Source organism: Hesperophylax consimilis, chromosome 3, assembly GCF_061612785.1.
Source record: "Hesperophylax consimilis isolate HC1 chromosome 3, BYU_Hcon_1.0, whole genome shotgun sequence".
Taxonomy (NCBI): domain Eukaryota; kingdom Metazoa; phylum Arthropoda; class Insecta; order Trichoptera; family Limnephilidae; genus Hesperophylax; species Hesperophylax consimilis.
The window spans coordinates 8,786,486-8,809,487 of NC_142838.1; the positions used below are offsets into that span (position 1 = coordinate 8,786,486).

At 33.5% G+C, this 23,002-nt stretch overlaps 1 protein-coding gene across 1 annotated transcript in view; it reads right to left on the reverse strand.

The window, feature by feature from the left end:
* Positions 1 to 23,002, reverse strand: part of egr (TNF superfamily member 12 eiger) — a 170,332-nt gene that overhangs the window by 30,471 nt on the left and 116,859 nt on the right. The window contains exon 2 of the mRNA XM_089647797.1: positions 9,858 to 10,155. Within this exon, the coding sequence (XP_089503923.1) occupies positions 9,858 to 10,155 (298 nt within the window). The remainder of the gene's footprint in view (positions 1 to 9,857; positions 10,156 to 23,002) is intronic.

Consider the following 23,002-nt stretch of genomic DNA (forward strand, 5'->3'; position numbering starts at 1 on the left):
CTCGCATTGCGAAGAGCAAATCGGGGGTTTAAGATTACAGGGGATTAGATACAAAAACAAAGTCCGTCGGCCGGTCGGTGGCCGAGTTGACATCGCGTTTGGGTCCCACCCAGGCGTAGTGTGTTCAATTCCTCGGCTGACTAAGTCCTCCATTAGTCAGCCGCTACACAAGCAACATTTTCAGCTTACTGTGGTGGTAGTAGGAGATTTTTCAAATATTGTCAGGTTATTCGTAACCCGGGAATGTTTGATTTTCTTTTGATTTTAAACCAAAAAAATAAATAAAAAAAATAGTTTTGAGATAAACGCAAATAAAGATTGAAATGCTCATATGCTCATCTGTATGCCCAACTGATACGCCTATCTATATTTTTTAAACGGCTGTATGTGCGAGATAGAGCTTAGTTTAGAAAAATTATGTAATATTATGTAATATTTTACACTATAAACAAGATTATTCACAAACAACAACAGGTCTCCATATAACGTAGTGAAAAAAATGGGCAAGTATTCTTTTAGCATCGCCAAAATATTCGTAGTGATTATCATCTGTCGGAGATGAGATAACCGATTTCACGTACCCGACTGCGTCACCCAAAGATATTAGAAGAACGAGATATGCTATGTTGGCCGCCGGACCGTAGGCGGAGTACTACCTAATTAGGGTACTTTGAATACTATCGGGACGTGTTCGCACAGAAATCTGTTCTATGTATTAGTGCGGATACCTTAGCGTGAGCAAAGGTGTGCAGTAGTATTGGTGAACAAAACCGGCGACACTGGGCAAAACAATTCCACACAGTATGAACTGCTCATAGCACATCTCGTTCTTCTAATATCTTTGGCGTCACCGCATCGTGAAGATGATATTCGTATATTTATGTATCTCGAAAATATTTTATATGCGTTCACGTGATATAGTCTGCTCGTGAATATCACGTTTTCAAAGTTCTTTGGTTCTCATCAGCCCGAGTTAAATATTCATGTCTCTTCTTGTACATTCTCGAACAACTGGGACTTGAAGCGTTTGTCGCTTATCGGAGATTGTTGCCATTGTCGTAATTTCTCGATTTAGTGGAGTCAAGTTGTAAGAACTAACGACAGCTGTGGGTATATTGTAGACTAACCAAATTCAAGACACATAATTTTTAGAAGCTTCCTTGACAAATATCGCTCGGAAATATATATGGGCGACAATTCAACATAAGGACGGCGAAATTTGCAAGAAACCTTGTGTGAATGATTTTTTACCAAACTGAGGTGATTTATTATTGTTTTAAGTGTTTTAACACTGCGGTATTAACCGCACAAGAGTTGCAACTGCTGCTAACCATCTGGAGCCAGTAATAATACGGTATCCCCAATTGTATGTTGTGAGGCTGAGGGTAGTGGAGAGAGAAAGGAGATGGTAAGAGGAAGGTGGGGAAGTATCTGGCTATTCAGATCTAGTTTTTTTTTAGTTTTTTTATTTGGTACATTATTTTGTTACAATTTATGTTTTCCAGTAATGTAGGCCTCACTGGGTGGCTTGCCCGTGCTGAGGCCTAAGTTACCAAATGGTCGTACGCCAGGTTGATACTGAGAGTATCCTTCACTCTGGAGCATGCGGAAAATACACAATACATTATTTTAAATGAATAAATAGTGAAATAACACAAATTAATCAAATAAAATATTAGTGAATTAGAATTGAACCCGCGACTTCCGGATTGCTAATTGAGAGACTCACCCCTCGACCGCGGAGGCCATCAAATATTATTAACATCTTTAGCATCATTTATTACACAATGAGTGCCGCCCACTATGGCATCCCTAATTCGGAGAATGAGAGTGAAGGACGTCGGGAGGGGGATGGGGAGGTTCGGAATTACAAGAATATTCAAATCTGGTTACAGATGCTGTTGCCATAACAATTTCAAGCAACACTTCTGAAAAGAGGTCTCTCACAAAGACTCGCAGAGAAGTTCTTCCACTTTCAAGGATTCAATTCAAATAGACGACATAATTGTTTTATTAAATTTATTATAAGCGAATACAAAAAAAATTCAACGTTTTATAAATTTTAAATTAAATATCCCACTAGAAGACTTACAATATCATTTATTATTAAATACTCTAAAAATACACACATTGGAAGACAGGCGTAAAATAAACGACTTAACTTTTTTATTCAAGATTCTAAATTCGACTGTTGCGAACTTCTGCAACTCATAAACTTACGAATACCTTCAATAACAACACGACAAAATACACTATTATAATGCAACACACATAAGCGCAATTACATTGCGAATTCCCCAATACAACGGTTTCACACTATGGGAAACCAATACTTAGGTGATGTCGATATATTTAATATTAACTTTGCGAATTTTGTGGATTACGTAAAATACTTATTTAAACACTATTCCTAAGTGGAAGTTATATTTTTGTAAGCCAGTCAAATCGCTGTATTTTTTAATTTATGTTCTTGTTATTTTTAATATTTCTTTCTCATGTTTCAAAATTGTACCACCTACATGTAAAAGCCCTCTGGGCGTTAAATAATTGAATAAATAAATTATTTTTTGTAAAATAGTGCTCGTCGGGTTTTCAATCGCCAGACATAGAGTCAATGATTTTTCCACTCTGTCAAAGAAGTTGTAACATTGAAAAAAAATCCAACACAGAAGGCCCTATAATCTTTTGGGATGCTGTGTTCAGGGTATTTTTTAAGGAAAGGAAAGAGAGGAAGTTCTGGGAAGGAAAAAGGTACGAGAGTTGGGTGGGAATCTAGGAATCAATGTGTCCAGGATTTATAGACATATGAATATATCCCTTCCACTGCGACGCAAGGCTATGGGTCCAGAGACCAGTTGGAGAGGTTTAAGGCTCTCCCCAAACCACACACTCCCGATCTGGCACCCCACGCAGCTGATGGGCAGGCGCATTCTGAACATACCTCAACTGATGAACCCGGGCATTCATGATAAATCACCAAACGTTACTAACAAAGTAGTGGAAGAGGTGTTGGTTATCCAATAAATGGTTCGCGGGGAGGCGGTACCAAAATACGTCAAAATAGAAATACATGTTACCCACCGGAGAATTTACATTGCTTAATTTTTGAGGTGTGATTCGAAATGAAAGGGATAAATTATCTGGGACAGTTTTAGGACCAAGACTTCGAGGTGAAGGTACCTAATAATTAATACTCTCACTCAGTTCTGTCTTGGTTTCTACGCTCGATTAATAATGTTTAATACATCAACACATGCCGCACTGTGAAAACAAATCAAGCTGTTTTATTTACGCAGAAATTGAGGATTGAAAGATGTACGAGTAAATATGCAGTAAAACTAACACTGGGATTCTCGTATCTCATGCCAATAATTTCAGACAGAGAAAAAAAAAGAAAATGTATTTATATAAAGTCTGCAATAACTTTATCGATTGTCCTGACTTACTCAAACTAATAAATCTTAAAATACCAACTTACCACATTAGACGGTTGCACACAAATGCTGGTTTCAGGGATCCAAACAATTGTTTAATCAAAATCAAAACCTGGGAGATTCCGAGATATTTTTTGCTACAGTCAGTGGCAGCTCGTGACTTTTGGTTGTTCTAGAGTGCTAATATTACAAAAAATGACATTATTTATTTTGTTGTATTTGAAAAAGACAGAAAATTTCAGTTTGGCCGTGCGTTGCACGAATTTCCTAATAATCTTCATACAAGAAATTAAATTTTCTAAAAAAATCGTTTTCAGCTTCAACAACATCAATAATTCAATTTTTTCTAATATTAGCACTCTAGTCACGAGTGGCCACTGCGTGCAGTACTTTTAGTAGAAAATTGATGGCTGTTTTTCTCATACATTACGTACTCTCTCACAACAATATTTATCCCTCTTAAACTTACGTAAAAAATATTTGTTAAGGTTTATTAGAAATTTTTAGTTCATCTCTGAGATTTTTTTTTTTTTACATTAACTCCACAATGGAGGCCCTGAAGAAAATAATTTCCCCAAGGGCCTATGTCATCTTTGGGGATGCTGTGTGGAGGGTCTTTTTGTGGAGAGGAAGGAGTGAACATGGGTCTTGAAGAGTCCCATGTTGTAGGAGGGAGGAAACACAGAGGCCGGCAGCTCGTTCCACAGCCGAGCTGTTGAACTTAAGAACGAATCGTAGAAGCGACCCGTTCTCATGTGACAAATGTCAACAGTGTACAAATGTTGGGCGCGCGTTTGGCGTGTATCCCGACTACGCACCGCTGCCGAAGGGATCATTGACGCTAGTTCCTCAGAGCATCTTCCATTGTAATACCGATAGAACAAGGACAGCATACTTACCTGACGCCTGTGCTCTAAAGATTGCAGCCCGTTTGTTAAGATTGGGGAATCTATCAAACGGACCGCCCGTTTCTGCACAGAGTCAAGGGTTTTTTTCAGGTATTTTGGGGCTCCGGACCAGAGATGGCTGCCAAATTCGACAGTAGGGCGTGTAAATGTGTAGGATGCAGGAAAATTATCCGATTAATGTTTTTTATTATCTTGATTATTACTGTCTATATGTATCTGTGTTATCTCTAATGAAAAACTATAATATACCAATTATGCAGCTTTAGATTAAGATTGTAAATGGACTGTGAGTGATAAATTTAGGGCACAACACAAGGTATAGGAAGGAAGAAGTATAACCATATCAACCATAGCATCTTTGCAAATGCTATGTCAACTTACTATGTAAAAGCCCGATAGGGCGTTAATAAATAATAAATAAATAAATAAATGAGTTCGAGTGCATAAAATACAATAATTTTGTTTTTTTTATTATAGTTTTAACAAACGCATCAGACCGTAATACCCATCAAACGACAAACAAATGGGACAGCGACAATTTACATTTAAAAAAAAAAAAAAATAACAACCTCATTCCAGTGACAGTACGTTAGTACCGTTTTCTGCTCTGTTTCGACTATGTATAATTATCCAATTTTTTCATCGAACATTTACGTTAAATCTCAATAAATAATGATTTAAGATCCGAGCTATAAGATGACAAGAGGCTGGCGATTCTCTGAGGGATTATCTCCATCCCCTAGGCGACGGAAATCGAAGATCGCAGTTTCCGAAATTCTGCCTCAGCCGCACATATCCATATCCGCTCCAAGGTCACTCGGCGGAGGCTTTGCTTTAGCTTAGGCAAGTAATTGACGTAAAAGGGTTCGGGGGAGTTGATGTCTCTGGAGTGGAATAAATCCGGTCACCACAATGAAGGTATATTCGGAATTAAACGGAGCTGCCTAAAAATCAATATCCGATGGTTTTGACATTTTTCACCTCTCCAATGAGGCTTACTTAAAATACATCACTCGTACTCATATATTATGGAAATTCTGTTGATTTTAGTGATCGAATAATATTTGTTTACCGACTAACTGAAGTTCCCAGCGTTGCCCGGCCTTTATGTTGGGTTTTTCGATATTATATGTACCTACACAAACGTAGAAAGATGAGTACGACATTTTTATCAAAATACTGTTAAAAATGTGATTCCATGACCATTTCCTAATAAAATATTAGTAATTCAGAATATATCCGATGACGTGTTCAAGCAGGTTTGTTTGTTTTTTTTTGTTTTTGAATCTTTATTTAGATGTAAGCAAATTTTTTCATACATCTAGTAGGAAAATATAAAAATTACAAAAAATAACAATTACATTTTAAGAGAAAAAGATAAATTCACAAAATTATATTATATAGGATATCTAGGTGACTAAAATAATATTGGTGAGTATGTTCAACAATCAAAAATTATTTTTTACATATAAAGCACATGTCCTATGAAAAGTGCTAAGGCTTGTGGCTTCCTTTATGACATCTGGTAGGTAATTATAAAGTTTTTGCCCTTTATAAAACGCGCTGTTTTGTGTGCATGAAAGTTTAGTTTTGGGAAGCCTAAAATCTCTGCGTCTTCTCGTAGGATAATTGTGAACATTTTCATGGTACATAATATTTCTTTGCAGATAATTTGGGAGCATATTATTTTGAAGCTTATACATCATTGTTAACGTATTATATATTATATGTTGTTTGGTTGTCATCATATTTAAATTTTGTAACATAATTTTAACTCTAGTAAAAATGTTGCGTTTTCAAATCATCCTCATCCCCCTATTTTGTATAACCTGGAGTTTATTATTTTTGGGCTTCGTTACATAAGAATAAAACACTAGAACAATAATTTAAATGCGGAGTAACAATAGAATTGTAAACAAGGTGGGCTTGTCCGAATGAATATAATGGACGAGATATGAATATATTGTTATTTTCAGAGATGTGCAAAATGGGTACCCAAAACCATTTGAAATGCAAAATGGAAATGGGTCAAAACTTTACCATTTGAAAATGCAAAATGCAAAATGGTTTTTAGAAAAGCATTTCAAATGCAAAATGCAAAATACCTATTTTCAAAATGCATTGAAAATGCAAAATGGTTTCTCAGGTCAAACAATCAAAATAATTATAGAATTTTTAAACAATTTTTTCATTTAATAATGGACATCAATGTAGAACAAACATATTACATGATGGTAAATCCAAAAATACCATGACTACGGATTATGAAACCACAAAAAAATTGCGCAGGCTAATGTTGCCAACGTAAAAACATAGAAACTGCTATCTAACATTTAATATTACAGCGTCATGGCCCCATGTTCAGTATTTTTTGTAATGGTATCACTCAATTGCCAGGGCTCCTACCAGGGAGCAACTTGACAAATGTAAATTATCTCTCATAGCGAGGTTGAGGACCGACTGATATTTGGGGCTTATGAAAAAAAGATGAGTGGAGATAATAGGAAGAATGTGGCAAAAAAGCATTTTAAATGGAAAATGCATTGAGAAAAGCATTTAAAATGCAAAATGCAAAATGGTTTTTAGAAAAGCATTTAAAATGCAAAATGGAAAATACCCATTTTGCATTTTGCATTTCCATTTGAAATGGATTTATTTGAAATAAAGCACATCTCTGGTTATTTTGAAGAACACGTGTTACGACTTCCTCATAACGTATTCGTGCTTTATTGACAGTTCGTTATGGAATTTGTCATATCATTCGTTAGAGCCCTCCAGTCCCGTTTATAACATGAAGACCAGATTTTTTTGTTTGAAATTCCTTTTGAACGTCGAGTGTTCAAAATTTCATCAAAAAGTATAAACATTCTGCATTAAAGTGTGGGAAAGGGGATTGGGGGTGTTTTTCAGAAATCTCATTTAGACAGTGATATTCCTCTTGTATTGAAGGTCAAGTGTGTAAAATATCATCAATCTTGGAACAAAACTGTAAATTACAATCTTCGTTAAATAAATAGACTATTTCTTGCTGCGGACTGTACGTATGGCAGGTTAGTGGAGTCCATTCAGTCAGATTTTTGAACTATTGAATAAAAAATGTCTATCGCAATCAAAGTTCCCGAATTAAAAGTCATGTATGCAAAGTCCAAATTACAATTTGTTTCTAGACCATTATGAATATTAATCTGAAATTATTTTTCTATTAACGGTTTAATTAACGTTCCTTATAAAGAAAATTATCATTTGAGCTTAAATATTCTGACGCATTCTGAAAAGTAATAAGGCATCGCCAAACTGTCCAAAACAAGATTAAATTAGAACTTTTCAAAATAAACACAAAAACATTTAAAAAGTCTGAATTTTTTATCTCGTAAGTTTTGTACCTTAAAAGTAATTACTGTCTCAATAAAGTAGGCTTAAGCTTTTGGGTACCTATTCATAAATCTCAAAGTCGCATACGGTAAGTTCTTACTCGAAGCTGATGACTTACTCATCGAACACTAACGGAATATTTAATACCCAAACTGAAAAAAAGCAGGCTTAAAATCCTGAAAGTTTTGATCGTATAAAATTCAGTCTTTTTCCATTCTGTCATGAAATAAAATTATCTTTTAATTAACTAATTTACACGTAGCAGTATTGAACAAGAAAAGAGATATTACGCTTAAAACAAAACTTAATAAACCTTCTCATTGGCGGCTTCAGATTGCTGCATAGTTATGATAGGATATTAAGTTCGATGGCATCATAAGAAGTGAGCTGGATTATGCTGGAACAAATTCAGAAAAAATAATCCTCATGTATGTATATCTATAGGACGCAGAACTTATCCGAGGTTCATGAACCATATTATGGACTTATTTAAGGCAACGAATAGATTTAGCTAGATAACAGACGCTCTACAAATCTTGGTATACTTAGTTTTAATATGGTGATAGCTTATTACTCTGTTAATGTTATGGCTTATACGTGCCTGAAAATTTCAGCCACGGTCTCGTTTCCATGACACATGACAGAACAGATGTTTTAGAACAATGTACAATGACAAGAGGGACTAGTGATATTGAATGAAATTTCTTAAGCAGTAGGTGTATTTAATTAGGTACTAAAAATTTAAAACTGTTTAAATACCTCGCTTGCAAATTATGAAGTTCATCAAAATAAGATCTTGAACTGTACTTAACTGGAAAATTAATCTGTCGTGGAGTAACACAGTTTTAAAATGGCCTTGAAAGCCGAAACAGCCGTAACAATAACAAAAACCAAAAAATACTTGCAGAACTTAATAATTATATTATTAAATTTGATTTTAATTAAATTTAAAAAAAAAATAAATGGAGTTCTACGAATTAAACACAAAAACAATAATAAAAAATAAAAAATAAATAAAAATGATAATTACTACGTCAGGGGGTGAGAAATCTCGAATCCGCGTTTAAGAGGAAGCTACAAGCTAAAAATGTGTATATTCTTGGTACATCTTATACTGTTGGTAATAGGCATTAAAATCTCTTGACAACCGGAGTCTAGAAACGTTCGATTTCAAGCATAATACTGTTTTTCATTTATTTTGTAAATAATTTTATAAAAAAACAAAAAATTTAATCAAGTGAAACTGTCACAGATAATCTTAGCTATATCACTGTATTTTTTTAAGTTGTTTCCTTTACGTGTTCATACATTTCCATTGAGAAAAATATTTTTTAGTAGTTAACATTTATATTTTTTACTAAGTAATTTATTATTTTATTTGTATTCTTACTCAAGCGAAACGGTAGAAAAACCTTCAAATTATCTAAAGCATATTTTTAGCAACCATAATGTTGTACCAATTTGTTACAAAGATTAATCAAAATAGTGATTTAGCATTAAGTTTCGCCTTAAGTATGTAAATAAAACTTTTATTTCAATGCCTTCAATTCCTTACTGAGAGTAATTAAAAGCAAACGATTAATTTTTAAACTCTAAATTAACGTAGATTTTTCATGTTGCCTGCTTTAAATTTCATTAATGTTTTAAATTTCATTAGATAAGGTTATACATAAAATCTACGAGTAGTCTGAATATAAATATAAGTCGAAAAGTTTTAATCATTGAATTACTGAGGGATTTTACCACGAATTAACAAATTCAAAACTAGAAATATTTAGAAGTTGGTCTAAAAAGGGGTCTATGAAGATATTTTATAAAATAATCTCATTCACATTTTAAGAAAATGAAGACGCTAGCGCAGATCCGTGAAAAATCGCAGGATGGTCCGTATTTTAGACAAATCAGTTCTATTTTTGAAAATGTCAGTAAAAATATTTTTCTGTTAAATATTATACTATGGGTACGTTATCTACATTATCGCTTGTATGAATTCTTCCAAGTTCCACAGTTCCAATGAAAATATCACTTAAAACAAATTTGAGATCATTGATCCAGATTTGACAACGAACAGATAACTGAAATTAATATGGTCATTACAAAGAAAAACAAGTATTTACTAAATACTGATTTTAGTAATACTTACAGTATTTTTCTTTCAGCTCTCCTTCATCTGGTAGAATCCTCATGACCTTCTTTATAGGGGGATGCAAATCCGTACTCGTTTGACTTTTATCCTGCAGGGTGGCCTCCATAACTTCCCCGAGGAAGTCGATCTGGTCAATGGCTTCCATTCCTGTCTCCTTGCTGCTCTCGTCATCAGCGTCATAGTCCGAGAAACCAGAACCGTCGGAGTTGTCGTCATCGGCTAAGTCCTCATCGTCAGTCAGCGCGTCGTCGTAAAGATTGATACGTTTTGGTATCCTGTCCGCCTCCGCGTTGACCTGAAAAATAAATTCATGTTAGAATTTTGATATGAGGACAACTTACTCCGCTGGACCTATGGTATTTTCAATCTAGGGGTGTTGGAATTTTACAAGATTTAGTGCACGAAACCGAGAGAACAAAACCAAAAAAGGTTTTTAAGTTTTTGTTTCATTATTTTATTTCTTAATATGTATACACATTGTTCGGCAACTCGTAGTACAAGCGAGAAGCTGGTAAATCAACATCACATTTGGAGTCGATTTTGTCGCATTACTTTTTTGATATTAGTTTTCGTTTTCGAGTGAAGTTCTAGGAAAATATGAAAAAATCGGTTGCAATTACTAATGGAGATATTATGTGAGTATTAATGGAGATATTTTGTGAGTATTAATTTAGATATTATCAGAGTATTAATGAAGATGTTATCTGAGTATTAATGGAGATATCATCTGAATATTAATAAAGATATTTTGTGGGTATTAATGGAGATATTACGTGTGAATTAAATACCTCAAAACCATATTCTAGCTGCAATTATATTCGCTCATGGATAATAATGTTGATAATTCAAAATACATGTTGGTTGTTTACGGCTTAGTGGAAGTTTCAATTTCAGCAAAAATTAGCAAAAATAATTCTCCCTGTCGTGGAATTTTCTCATTTATTGTAAATCTGTTAGAATGAGTAAGCATAGAAGTGATCAAATGATTCGTTTCCTGAAAATTTTACAAAATTACTGAACAAACAAACCGTGGCGCGTATTTTGTCATTTGAAAAACTAAGCAGATAATTAAAATCTGAATATTTAGTTAAGTTTTATATGCCAGATCAAAAACTACGACTTCTTGTTGATACGTTAATACCAGAATAGCGGTAAAATATCTGCCCTGATGATGGACATTGTAACGTTGTCCGAAACGTTGTCTAAAGAAGGAGTTAGCCAACACGACATAATACCCCAATAATAAATATCAAAAATACTTTTGGCCGTGAAAATCTTAAATAATATTTTACTTCTGTAGGTCATATTGACTAAAAACTTCATCTATGGTCAACGATATTCGAGCACGGTCAACAATTGATAAGAGTTGAACTAACGAAGCTCTTAGAATTGAAAAAAGTCGTACATGCGGCGAGTTGAATCATTCGGTCCAATGTTGGTTCGGGCGGAGAAACGATATTTGTTAACAAAACAATTTGTGAATAAAGACCTCATTAATTAATTAACTCCCTTTTTAGTGTGAAAAAGTAAATGCGGACTGCCAATGCATATTTAGTTAAGTATTTCAATTCAACAGTTTGAATTTATTAATATTTGTATTGATTTCTTTTTTTTTGCGTTATCAATATCGGTCTGGCTATCGGTATCGGTATCGAAATCGGTATAAAATCGTCGGTAGTTATGCCTATTGATTCAATATTGTAAAGTTATCGATTTCACTGGCTCTCCAAAACACTCCGTGCTTTTTGTGAAGTTTATTACAACCAGAATCATCACAACTATTTCTTGGCCTTTTAACACAAAATTTTTAAGTATGTACGTAGGAGTAAATTTTTTAAATGGAGATGGGTAGATTGCCTGGTGGCAGTTTCTTTCAACCTACCTAATTATGATGGCAATAAAATCATGCTCCCTTTTAAGGTTTGTTGACGGTCTTAGGGTAGGGAAAGGTAAGGAATAAAGAATGATTTGTTTCTTTAATTTCGTCCTTGAATCGGTTTTAAAGGACACCCCACTTCTCAGAGGGCGGTTAATCCCAAAGGAGTGATTCTTCTATTTTAAAAGTAAGTTAAATTTGTGTAGAGTGGCGGGTGGGAATTTATACGCATCTTATCACTTGAATAAATAGTTGTTAAATATAAGTTCTTTTTTTAGCCGAGACTAGCTAGACCCGTGAAAAATCATGGGATATTATGTTAGTAAATCTAGTTACTTAGAAAATGAAGCTTTCCTGAAAATTAATTAAAATAATTTAATGGTAAAAAATATTACATTATAGGTACTTAATCGCTTGTCTGAATGCTTGACACAATTAGTTCCAAAAATTCAAAACACATCCGAGTTTATTGAATAGAGAGACGGGTTGTGTCGGAGAATTTGAACAATTCATCAAATTTCAACGTTCATTTTCAGGTTCTGTGAAAGATTTTTTCAAGTTCTGTTTTTATTTCAGTTCGGTCAAGCAACTAGCCTATAATGATAAAATAACAGAACTTTGAATAAGACTTTCACAGAACCCGAAAAAGAACGTTGAAATTTGATGAATTGTTCAAATTCTCTCAAACAACCCGTCCTAACAATTACTCACGGTAAGACCCAAAACCGAAATTAGTATGTTGAACCAGAATGATATTTAATCATTCGTAGACAGAACCATAACCGAAATTCGTTTGTTTGATAATAATTAAGGAAAACAAGAAGTTGTGTTTGTATTTGCGAGTGTTAATAATATTAATATACTTGTTCAATCGCTATTGTTTGTCGTCAGTTCATTGAAAAAAAATATATCTAATAATAAAAAGTCCTGTTTATTCATGAATTATTTATATTCATGAAGTTTCTTCAGTAAACCTAGGTTCAATAAAGGTTAATGACGAATTCGAATCTGGTAAAAAAAACATATTTACAGGTACTCTTAAAGTAAAATAAAGAAGCCAAGTAAGGCAAAGCGCTAAAATTAAGTAACAGCGATTGTATCCATTTCTGCGTTGTTATAAATGTCTACTTGCCTTATCGTATTACAGAACAGGAGCTCAAAGGTTGGACGGGAATGATGTGTAGTTTTCATAAAATTTTCCCGACGCCCGACATAACACGTAGCAGCTATAGCGCGTGCTGCGGTGTAGAGATATTGCTGATTCCACATTTTGCAGGAGAACGAAACGCAAAGTATGTAAATGGAAAGTGGAAGTGGAAAGGAAATTATTATACAAATCAAACGGCTTCAACAGATTTAAGAAACTTTTATAATAGAAAATTATACTTTTGGAAAATTTATAGAACGGTAATTAAACTTAAATAGTACTGGGTACATTTGTAATAACACAGATATAGGGATTGTCTTCATTGGCTTCGCTAACCCTGAAAGAATAGAGTTTAAGATCTGCTTAATGACATTCAAAGCATTGCAAGGAATGGCACCAGCCTATATATCGGAACTATATGTGCGACAAAACTTAAATGATAGACAGCTTACTCTAAGGTCAGCATATCTAGATGTTAGTATCGTCTAATCAAACTTTCTAGGTCAAATCGAGCCGTTTACTATGATCCCTCTTTTCTTGTAACTGGTCCGATTATTTGGAATAAACTTCCCTAAGCTCTTACTAATATCCAGAATTTGGCTGAATTTAAATGGGCTTTAAAAACAAAATTTAAAAAGAAATCCTACCATAAATAAATCATAATTTGTTTAATGTTTTATAATCAGCCACATTATCAAGCTTCTGGTAATTGTTTGGTTTCGGTTTCCTCCTTATTGTACATTTTTAAAGTATAAAGTTACTCGGAATGTTCTCATTTCTGAGCATAAACTGCCTACTGTTTTATACAGGGTGTCCGGGGTGATAACTTCGGGAGATGATTCTATGTCATGGTAGAAGTAAAAAAGTAACATAACTTCGAAATTCCAACTTTTATTTTGCATACAAATTAAAACGTTGGAATTTCAAAATAAGTTTTATTTATTTTTTCTACTTCTAAAATCATGTAGAATCACTACCTGAAGTTAGCGCACTTTACCCAGTATATAATGCACACATGATAACAACATACGAATAAACCATTGTTCTCGAAACATGTCGATTAAAATAATTTGACTTTAATTCATTAAATGTATCATCACAAATAAAAACATAAAGGAACATTCTTCAAAAAAATTATGATAGATATTTGTGTAACTTTTTGATTGGTAACGTCCAAAGTTACGCCGACCAACCACTAATAATCTTCCAATAAGATATTGTGTATTGTGAATTCGGATGGCGGAATAATAGTTTATATGACTGGATTAACACAATGAATTTAGGACGGGTGTGGGTAAATAAAAAGAGATAATTGACAATAAAAGCACTCTTTAAACTGCTTTCTTATGCTGTCTCTTTCATACTAGACATAGTCAGACGACCGTTGCATTTTACGTAAGTCGAATTTGAATGCAAATTTCAAATCTTTGGTTTTGCGTTTATTAACCACGTATTCGGTTTGACGTTTCGATTGCAGTCAACCTGTCAATAATACAAAACATTCAATACCCATGTAAGATTACGGTAATATTTTTAAAGTAATATTAAAATAGTTTCTTCTTTGATACCATATAATAAAGAATAACGCAAGAAGTGACATTTGGGCGTGTTTCGTGATCCAAATGTAAGCCCAAATACGGCCTGTTATGTTATTTATGTGGGCAATAAGCTCAATTCGATTACATACAATTCATTACAAAACTGTGTTTTACGAAGATTATGAAATTCAAATGAAATGGTGATAAACAATTTCATTTGAATATTTTATTTTTGTAAGAGAGACAGACCGCGTGCTAAATGGCCTAGAACCAAAAGGTACTTAATTTGTATGGAAGGCACTTCTAGTTTTCTTCGTTATTCTATGTACTTAGACATTGATTCTTTAAGGGAGCCCATTTGTTTTATATAAAGAATTTTATAAATAACAGATTTGCGTGCCAATTTGAGAGATAAAAGTTTCAGAGAATTTAATAAATCTGGCCCGTAACTGAACAAATTGCCCGGCGCCGAGTTAACGCCCCCAACGTAAGAGAAGCTAGGATTTAAAATCGAGTTGAATAAATGTTTCTAATCAAATTATACTCACAGATTGAGGTAAATGTTTTCTTCCTTTATTCAGAGAACTTTTCTGTCCGGAAAATCTTTCATTATTCATTAGACCATTAATAAACGGAAATGAATGAAATGAATAGGTGGGAAAAGCTCGGGAAAAATCTAAATATATTACCTGGGTGAATTTAACGTGCATACGAATAGTTAAATCAATTATAAATAAGCTCAATTGTAAATTTAACGGAATAATTGAATTGCGAGAACAATAATTGTATTTATTTATTTTCTAATTTTCGGGAAATCGACAGTTTTCATTTATTTCAGTTTGTACATAAGTATTATATAGCAAAAATAAAACCAATTATAGATGAAGCCTAAAAGCATTTAAGCATAAAAATGAATCATCAACATTAAAAAGTGTTTTTTTCAAATTTGAGGATTTAAAAAAAAATCGCAAGTTGCGCCACAATACGAAGTATGTCAAAAAATACAAATAAATAGTAGTATATCTTTGTGTAAGGATAGAATGGCCAACCTTATGATTCCAGAGATAGCCTCATTTTTAAAGTCAGTGCCATACAATTTTTTCTTAAAAAATGATAACTCCTTCATTTGTACACGCAATTGCTTCGTACGAAATTTTATAGCATAGTAATGATCAGCAGAATCCATTTCTAGCCAAAAAAAATACCCTTGAAAATTCAAGTCTCTATGTAGGTATATGAAAGGCGATTTTCAGCCCACTGTGCGGCACCCGAGTAGCGAGAGTGAGTCGCGATAGTAGGTCGAGAGACCCGGGTGTTGAAGAAAAAATAACCCGGCCGCTCTTTGGTGGCTTGTGCTGGGCTTCAATGAGCGGGTCATTCACGATCGACCCAGGACTAATATGAACAGCTTACTGTAATTTCATTGTTTATCTCAGGGGTTTTTTAGGGGTTCATCAAATGAAAGCGATCGCTCAAGACGTTTTGCAAACTTGTCCTAATCTGCCAAAAATCGTTCGAGTAGTTTAAACACCAATTAATACATAATAATCAATACACAGGTAACGTTAAATCAAACTATGTGAAAATAATCTCTTGATTTATTTTTTCATAATGTGTATTTATTAAATTGACCTGAGGATAAATAGAAGATATTATTGCATATTGTGCATGTACTTCTAAAAAAGTGAATGTTGTGTGTCGTTACTTTTTGAGTGTTGGATCTTGAATAGTTCATTGAGCACATGTTTCGAACTGGACAGTGGTAATTAACGTTTTTAGAAAGTGGTCATTGTCAACACCTTTGTTGATGATTTTGAATAAGAATTTTTGATCGGATATATCTTTTCTTTTAGAGATTTATGTAATGTTAGTGAGTTCGGGTGTTCGGTGGGACTTAAAAATGTAAGTGCTCCAGAACCTTGTTTTAAATTACTTCATCGTGCTTTGTCTTCCTGATATATAATCGGTGTCTTTTTAAATTCAATGGCGCGTTATATAAGGATGCGTATAAACAGGAAGAAATTACGAGAAAGGAACAAAGCAACAGCAAACGGTGTTTCGCCCGTTTGCTGTTGCTTCGTTCCTTTCCATAATTCGTGGCACGGCTCGCGGAAATTTCGTTCTAATTATACATAGCATAATATTTTATTCTCAAGAAAAACAGAATCAACTTCATTCAAATTATTTAATCAATACGATCGGTCGGTGGTCGAGTTGACATCGCGTTTTGGTCCCACCCAGGCGTAGTGTGTTCAATTCCTCGGCTGGCCAAGTCCTCCATCACAACACAAACAACATTTTCAGCTTACTGTGGTGGTAGTAGGAGATTTTCAAATATGGTCAGGTTATTCGCAACCCGGGAATGTTTGTCTTTCTTTAAAAAAAAATAAAAAAGTGGGTGTGTCAAGCCTACGCAAGACAGAAGTGAAACTTCTAGTATTCCTCTCTCTCTATTTTCATTTCATCAAAAATTAAATGAATTAATTAAATGAACTACAACTATAAATGTAAATGTAAACGCAACACAAAACGCGAACACAACTTATAACAGCGGGAGCACGCTGCTAACTGATTCACTGGCCGTGGTGGGCGTGGCCGCGCAAGTGCGCTACCGGCCGACCTGCTAAACCGAACTCGTATCTCGCTCGTAACTCAAAGCAAAACGTTCGTGAGCGGCTCCCCCACCTCAACAAGCGCATATGGTGAGAGAGGGACAGTGAACGGTGAGCGGTGGTGGGGGTACCCGCATTTTCGTGTCGATCCTGACTCGGTTTTACTCCGTCCCCGAAAATCCATTACGCGCCTAAAGAAGTTTCACTTCAAAATTTCGTTTAAATATCCTTATATTTGCAAGGACTTAATATTAACACATGTCCTTCGCCAAACCAAAAATATTAGAAAATCGTATAACATATTGAAAGTACGAGTAATTTCGCGAAAGATATGTCGAGATAACCAGCTTTCAAGTACTAACGGTAAGTGTTTAATTTGTGTACCTACTTTATCATTCATTGTCTTTAAATGTCAATCGTTTCGAATCAATGACAAGGGTAACGCCTCCTGGGATTTTGACCTTGGTTTCCAAACACGAGGTTCACAGGGGCAGACTGGCAATTCAAACAGGCACATTGTTGTAAAACGCTTTTCTAAAGTCGCTTGTTGTTTCCATCACACAATATATCCCATTTTGGTTTTGGTATCAGGCCACACGTGTCAGGTGCTTTTCTCGGAAATGCCACGTGATGCGAAGTTGAGGAACAAAAAATCTTTTACTGTAACACAAATACATTTATTGCGATAGTCACAATTTCGGAGAAGGTGTAAATGAAAGTATCTCTCAAATTGAAACACATGTAGGGTAGAGTTTTTTTCTAACTTTAATCTATTTCATTTTATGAGGCATCACAAACGTTTGTTTACGTAGCACAAAATATATCCTATATATAAAAAATTAATGATTTTGCCGCCACATGGCTGCTAGCTTCAATCTCAACTATCCCCAGAATCTGGAATGTAAGCATTTCTATGAAAAACCGTGGTCACGGGTTGTCTGATTCAATACATACGTGAGGGAATTTAAAATGAAAGTCAGTTGGGGTAATGTGTTCTATGGGGCAATTACAATAGTCAAAGCTGATTAAAGCATTTTTCTTGAAAAGCTTTAGCTGCAAAGTAAAATGGAACTTATTACTATGAATATAGATGGATATAAAGGGTTTTAAATTTACGCAATTACCCCATAGGACGCATTCACCCCAGCTGAACATACTGAATATCATGGAGTTCTCATGAAAAAATATCGTTTCATGAGTTTGGAAACGCAGTTTCAAAATTAAAGCCTATTTAATATATAACCGAAAAGGTACTTATAATTTCTATTCTACGCGACTGTTGACATCTATATAATATAGGTATATAAAAACACACGCGTATTCAAATTCAACGTTGTGTCAAAATTTCAAAGCAATCAGAGAAGAACTTTCGGAGATTTAAGATTTTGAACGAACAAACATTTACATTTTTATTTATATAGATATAGATTTTAAACATAAATAAATAAAATAACACATATACTTACTAGATATTTGCTACAAATTTTGATTATAAACATAAATATTCAGTTTGTACAGGTATTTTGTCCTCGAATCCAAATTTAAGTTTTGTATGATAAAGGCTGCACAACCATTCCTCTTAAAATAGAATTCCACCTCGAATTACAGAATTTACATCAGAATTAGAAATAATAGATATTTATTGACGTAGTATTTTGGACAATTTTGTTCTAAGGCCCATTTGGAAGTTCCTACGAGCCAGGTCACCCCTGGGCCTGAATTATTTTTATAGTTATCGTACTTGATACCATAACGTGCGGTGTTTATACCAAATATGGCATAAACTGGTTCACTTTGTGAGCTGTGAGAGAGGCAGTGAGGTTACATCGCCAAATGGGCAAACAAGCCGAGAGAGTGAAAAGAATTTGGAATGTTTTGGAATGTTTACGACGTGTAACTGGGTCATTGTTAGATCGAAATGAAATTGTATTTATATCCCGTGATATAACGACCAAATTAAGGATCAATAAATGTATGTATCATGCAAAAATATTATCAAAATTTATAAAATGATTTCAGAACAAGAAATTTCAGACAAAATGTTGAAATATTATTTACTATCTATAATTAACACCATCATTTTTTTAAACATCAGTTTCAATCAATTTTTAATCTTATTATTTTAAGTTCATCAAAACGCGTGACGTCACCTGTATCCAAAGCAATTAATTGTCATTCTTACTATAGTAGATAGTGACGTGGGTTCCGGTGACTTCTGAACTCATTCGATCAAACTATTTCGGTTATTTATTGTTTTTGTATTTAATTCGTAGAACTTTATTTAAATCAAAGTTAATAATATTATTATTAAGTTCTGCAAGTATTTATTGGTTTTTGTTATTGTTACAGCTGTTCCGGTTTTCAAGGCCATTTTAAAACTGTCCCATTTTCAACAGTCATAGAAATGGCCTTGAAAGCCGAAACAGCTGTAACAAAAACAAAAACCACCATTTTCAAACTGTCACCGTTTAAAAATGGCCTTGAAAGTCGAAACAACTGTAACAATAACAAAAACCAAAAAAATACTTGCAGAACTAATAATGTTATTAAATTTAAAAATATATATATTTATTGGTTAGTAAAAAAAATATATATTAAAAAAAAGGTTAGTTGATAACTTTTCAAAAACGCTTTAATGATTTCAATTTATAAAGTTATACAGGGTGTTAAGGGACGTACTTGACTTATTTTAACCAGTGATTCCCGACATTATTTGGATTAAAAAATGTAAATAAAATTTTGAAATACAATGATTTTTTTTTTAGCTTAAAACATAAAAAATCGGTAGTTATTGGACCGGGATCGGGTTGGGGTGGGTTACTAAAATCAGTAGTTATTGGACAGTCGGGATCGGGTTGAGTAGGTAACTAAAGTCATTAATTATTTTATTCCAAATGATGTCCGGAATCACTGGTTAAAGTATGTCAAGAACGTCCCTTAACACCATTTATAATGAAATTATCAAACCGTTCTTGAAAAGTAATAAGTAATAAAATACATAACAACACGGCATAACACCCCAAAAACAAACAACAAAAAAAATAAAATACTTATCTACAGAATCGGTATATGTTAAAGTTATTGTATATTTTAAAAACGTCATATTTATTACTGGGATGCCTTAATCACTTTCATTGGTTTGATTTAGCCAAGTCATCCGTCTTAATAACGATGCGTTCAATGTTTATCCAGGATTTTAGAATTCTGGGAAACAATTAAGTGCTTTAGTATTAATTGTTTTAGTATTAATTGTTTCGTTATTTTACTGAGCGCCATTAGATCTGTTTGCTATATTAAGAAAGAAATAAATATAGTATTAATTTGAGATACTAAAAATAAATATAAAATAATTATGGATGTAAAAAAAATGATTATGAATGAATTAAAAAAATATATGTGTTTGCTGCTTTATTCATTTGAATAACGTTTCGCGGTAAAAACATTTTCTAAATGGAATTCTTCATTGTTTTCAGAAAATCTTCAATTTTTATTTAATTAAGGTGTTTTTGAAAGTTGAATACCGGAACGAAGTTTTCTTGGTGCTTTTGTACCCTCGGAGAAACCATTGGAGAGCGGAAGGACAAAAGTAACTGAGGTCAGTTCAAAAGTTTCCTTTTACCATCTAGTTTCTAAAGTAACTTAACTAATGTAGTGAACTAGTTTCCAATTTCGAACACACTACCAATCGCCCAAAAGTGTCCATAACACTTTGGTTTTGCAGAATCTGCACTTATTTTTTTAATCAAAAAAGTTTATCTGCAAGGTAAATTTTATGTTCTGTAATATTATGTTAATATCCTGATGGGTTTTGGTCTAACGCATCTTGGTAAGCCGAAATTAATATTCAGCAAACATGTCAAGTGGGTGGTTTAAGTGTGCCCTCAAAAGAATGAAGATATAAAAAAAATTCCCGAAAATTTCGCTTCTTAAACCCGACCAATATTCTAAAATAAGCTTCAAACAAAAAAAAGTATAATTTTCGATTTGATGTTTTTACGCAAATCAGAAACAAATAATGTACATTTATTTTACTCTATTCGGAAAGCTACAATTGATTGCAACACGCCAACCGGTTTCGGCATTAACATGGATTATGCATAAATTTGTAAACTAAAGTGACGTCAAGATAAAGCTAAATTTTATTATGTTAAATTGTGAATACCTCACACGAGTCCCAACTGCTTCCGACCGTCTGGAGTCAGTGAGACTATGATATATCCCCAATTGGGGTATATTGTGACTGAAGGTAGTGGGGAGGGGAAGGAGATGGGGAAGAGGTAGGTGGAGAAGTACCAGGCTATACAGATCTGGTCTCCGAACACGGCCAAAGTATTTCAAGCAAATTTTCAATTCTGAATGGTGGTCTTACACCAGGGCGATACTGAGAGCATATTCCACTCTGGTACGTGCCGCAAATATACTAGTTATTATTTTAAATGAATAAATACATTGTGAACTAACACAAATTAATCAAATCAGGATTTGAAACCGCGACGACCGGCTTGCTAGTCGAGAGCCTTACCTTTCAACCACGGATGCTATCAAACATACATAAAATATTTGAACTTACAGATATTTATATTTGTATAAAATCTATTTTATACATATTTCACCCTTTCATCCAGTTTTAAATAATATCAATATTATGTAATATTATGACAATATTATGTAATATCATGACAATATTATGTAATATCATGACAATATTATGTAATATTATGACAATATTACGTAATATTATGCCAATATTATGACGTTAAATTTATTACCACATTCCATAAGTCATATTTACGTCACATCTTCTACGAACACTTCTGCACTATGTTGGCACATCCGAGCTTCACTTAAGTTTTTTCTATCCCCAACTCTCCTTCTAAGTGAAAGCCCATTAAAAGAACAGTTCTGCCCCGGTTCAAGATGAGTTTCTCTCAGTTAATTATACCAGATCTTCTGTAGACGTTTCCGACTATTAAACGTTCTTCTTCCTACTCAAATTATTTAATATATTAAATATATATAGAGCGTACATTTATACCATATTATATATATATGAGTAGAGAGAAGAAGATAATATATGAAAAACTCGGAATAATTCCACCTCAAAATATGGTGGTTTATACAAAAAAAAATTCTAGTATAGTACAGTTTAATAAGATACGTAATTATTTTCTTTTCCTGTAAAATGTATGTAATTATGTATTTTGGTTTTATGATAAAAAATAAATCAACTCTCAATGAAAACATGAAATAGCTTAAAACCTAGTAAAATAAGAAAAGGTTGCAACTGGGACTCGAACCTAGATCCTTTAGTCTTACCGGGGTGGCGAATCTACTAATATACCAGGTGGCAATAGCTCAATTGGTAGAGATGCAAATCCCAGTAATAATGTAGAATCTGGATTAATTGACATATAAACTGAAAAAAAAAATTTTTACGTATGGTGAGCTTGGAACTAATAATAAATACCTTAAAATTAAAAACAACACAACAGTAATATATTAACTTCAAAGATAAACTGTTCGTAAATTCTAACAATATGTAAATTAATAATGTTTATTCTGTAGGTATATCGATTTTTGAATTCATTTTCAAGAATCTCAATTCTCTATTCATCATTTTGACAAGCGTAATTTTTGCACATTCATCTCTCGTATTCTATTTTTACTTATTTTCTTTTTCTCCTTTCCCACCTTTTTTCTTCCCCTTTCCCACTTTTTCCCCTTTCCAATAACGAGTTCTTCAGCCGTCCTACGTGGGAATGTGGATTTTGTGTACCGCCTGAGAAATAAAAAAAACCTCAGCTAATCATTGGTGCCAACGTAACAACGAGTATCCAAAATTTTTTTTTCGATTACTTCATGATTCCAGAATCTATTACGTCAACGATGTACTATAATACTGAGGAGTCATAATCCATCTCAATTATATTAATTATTTTCCGATAGATCTCAAATAATTAATTAAACGA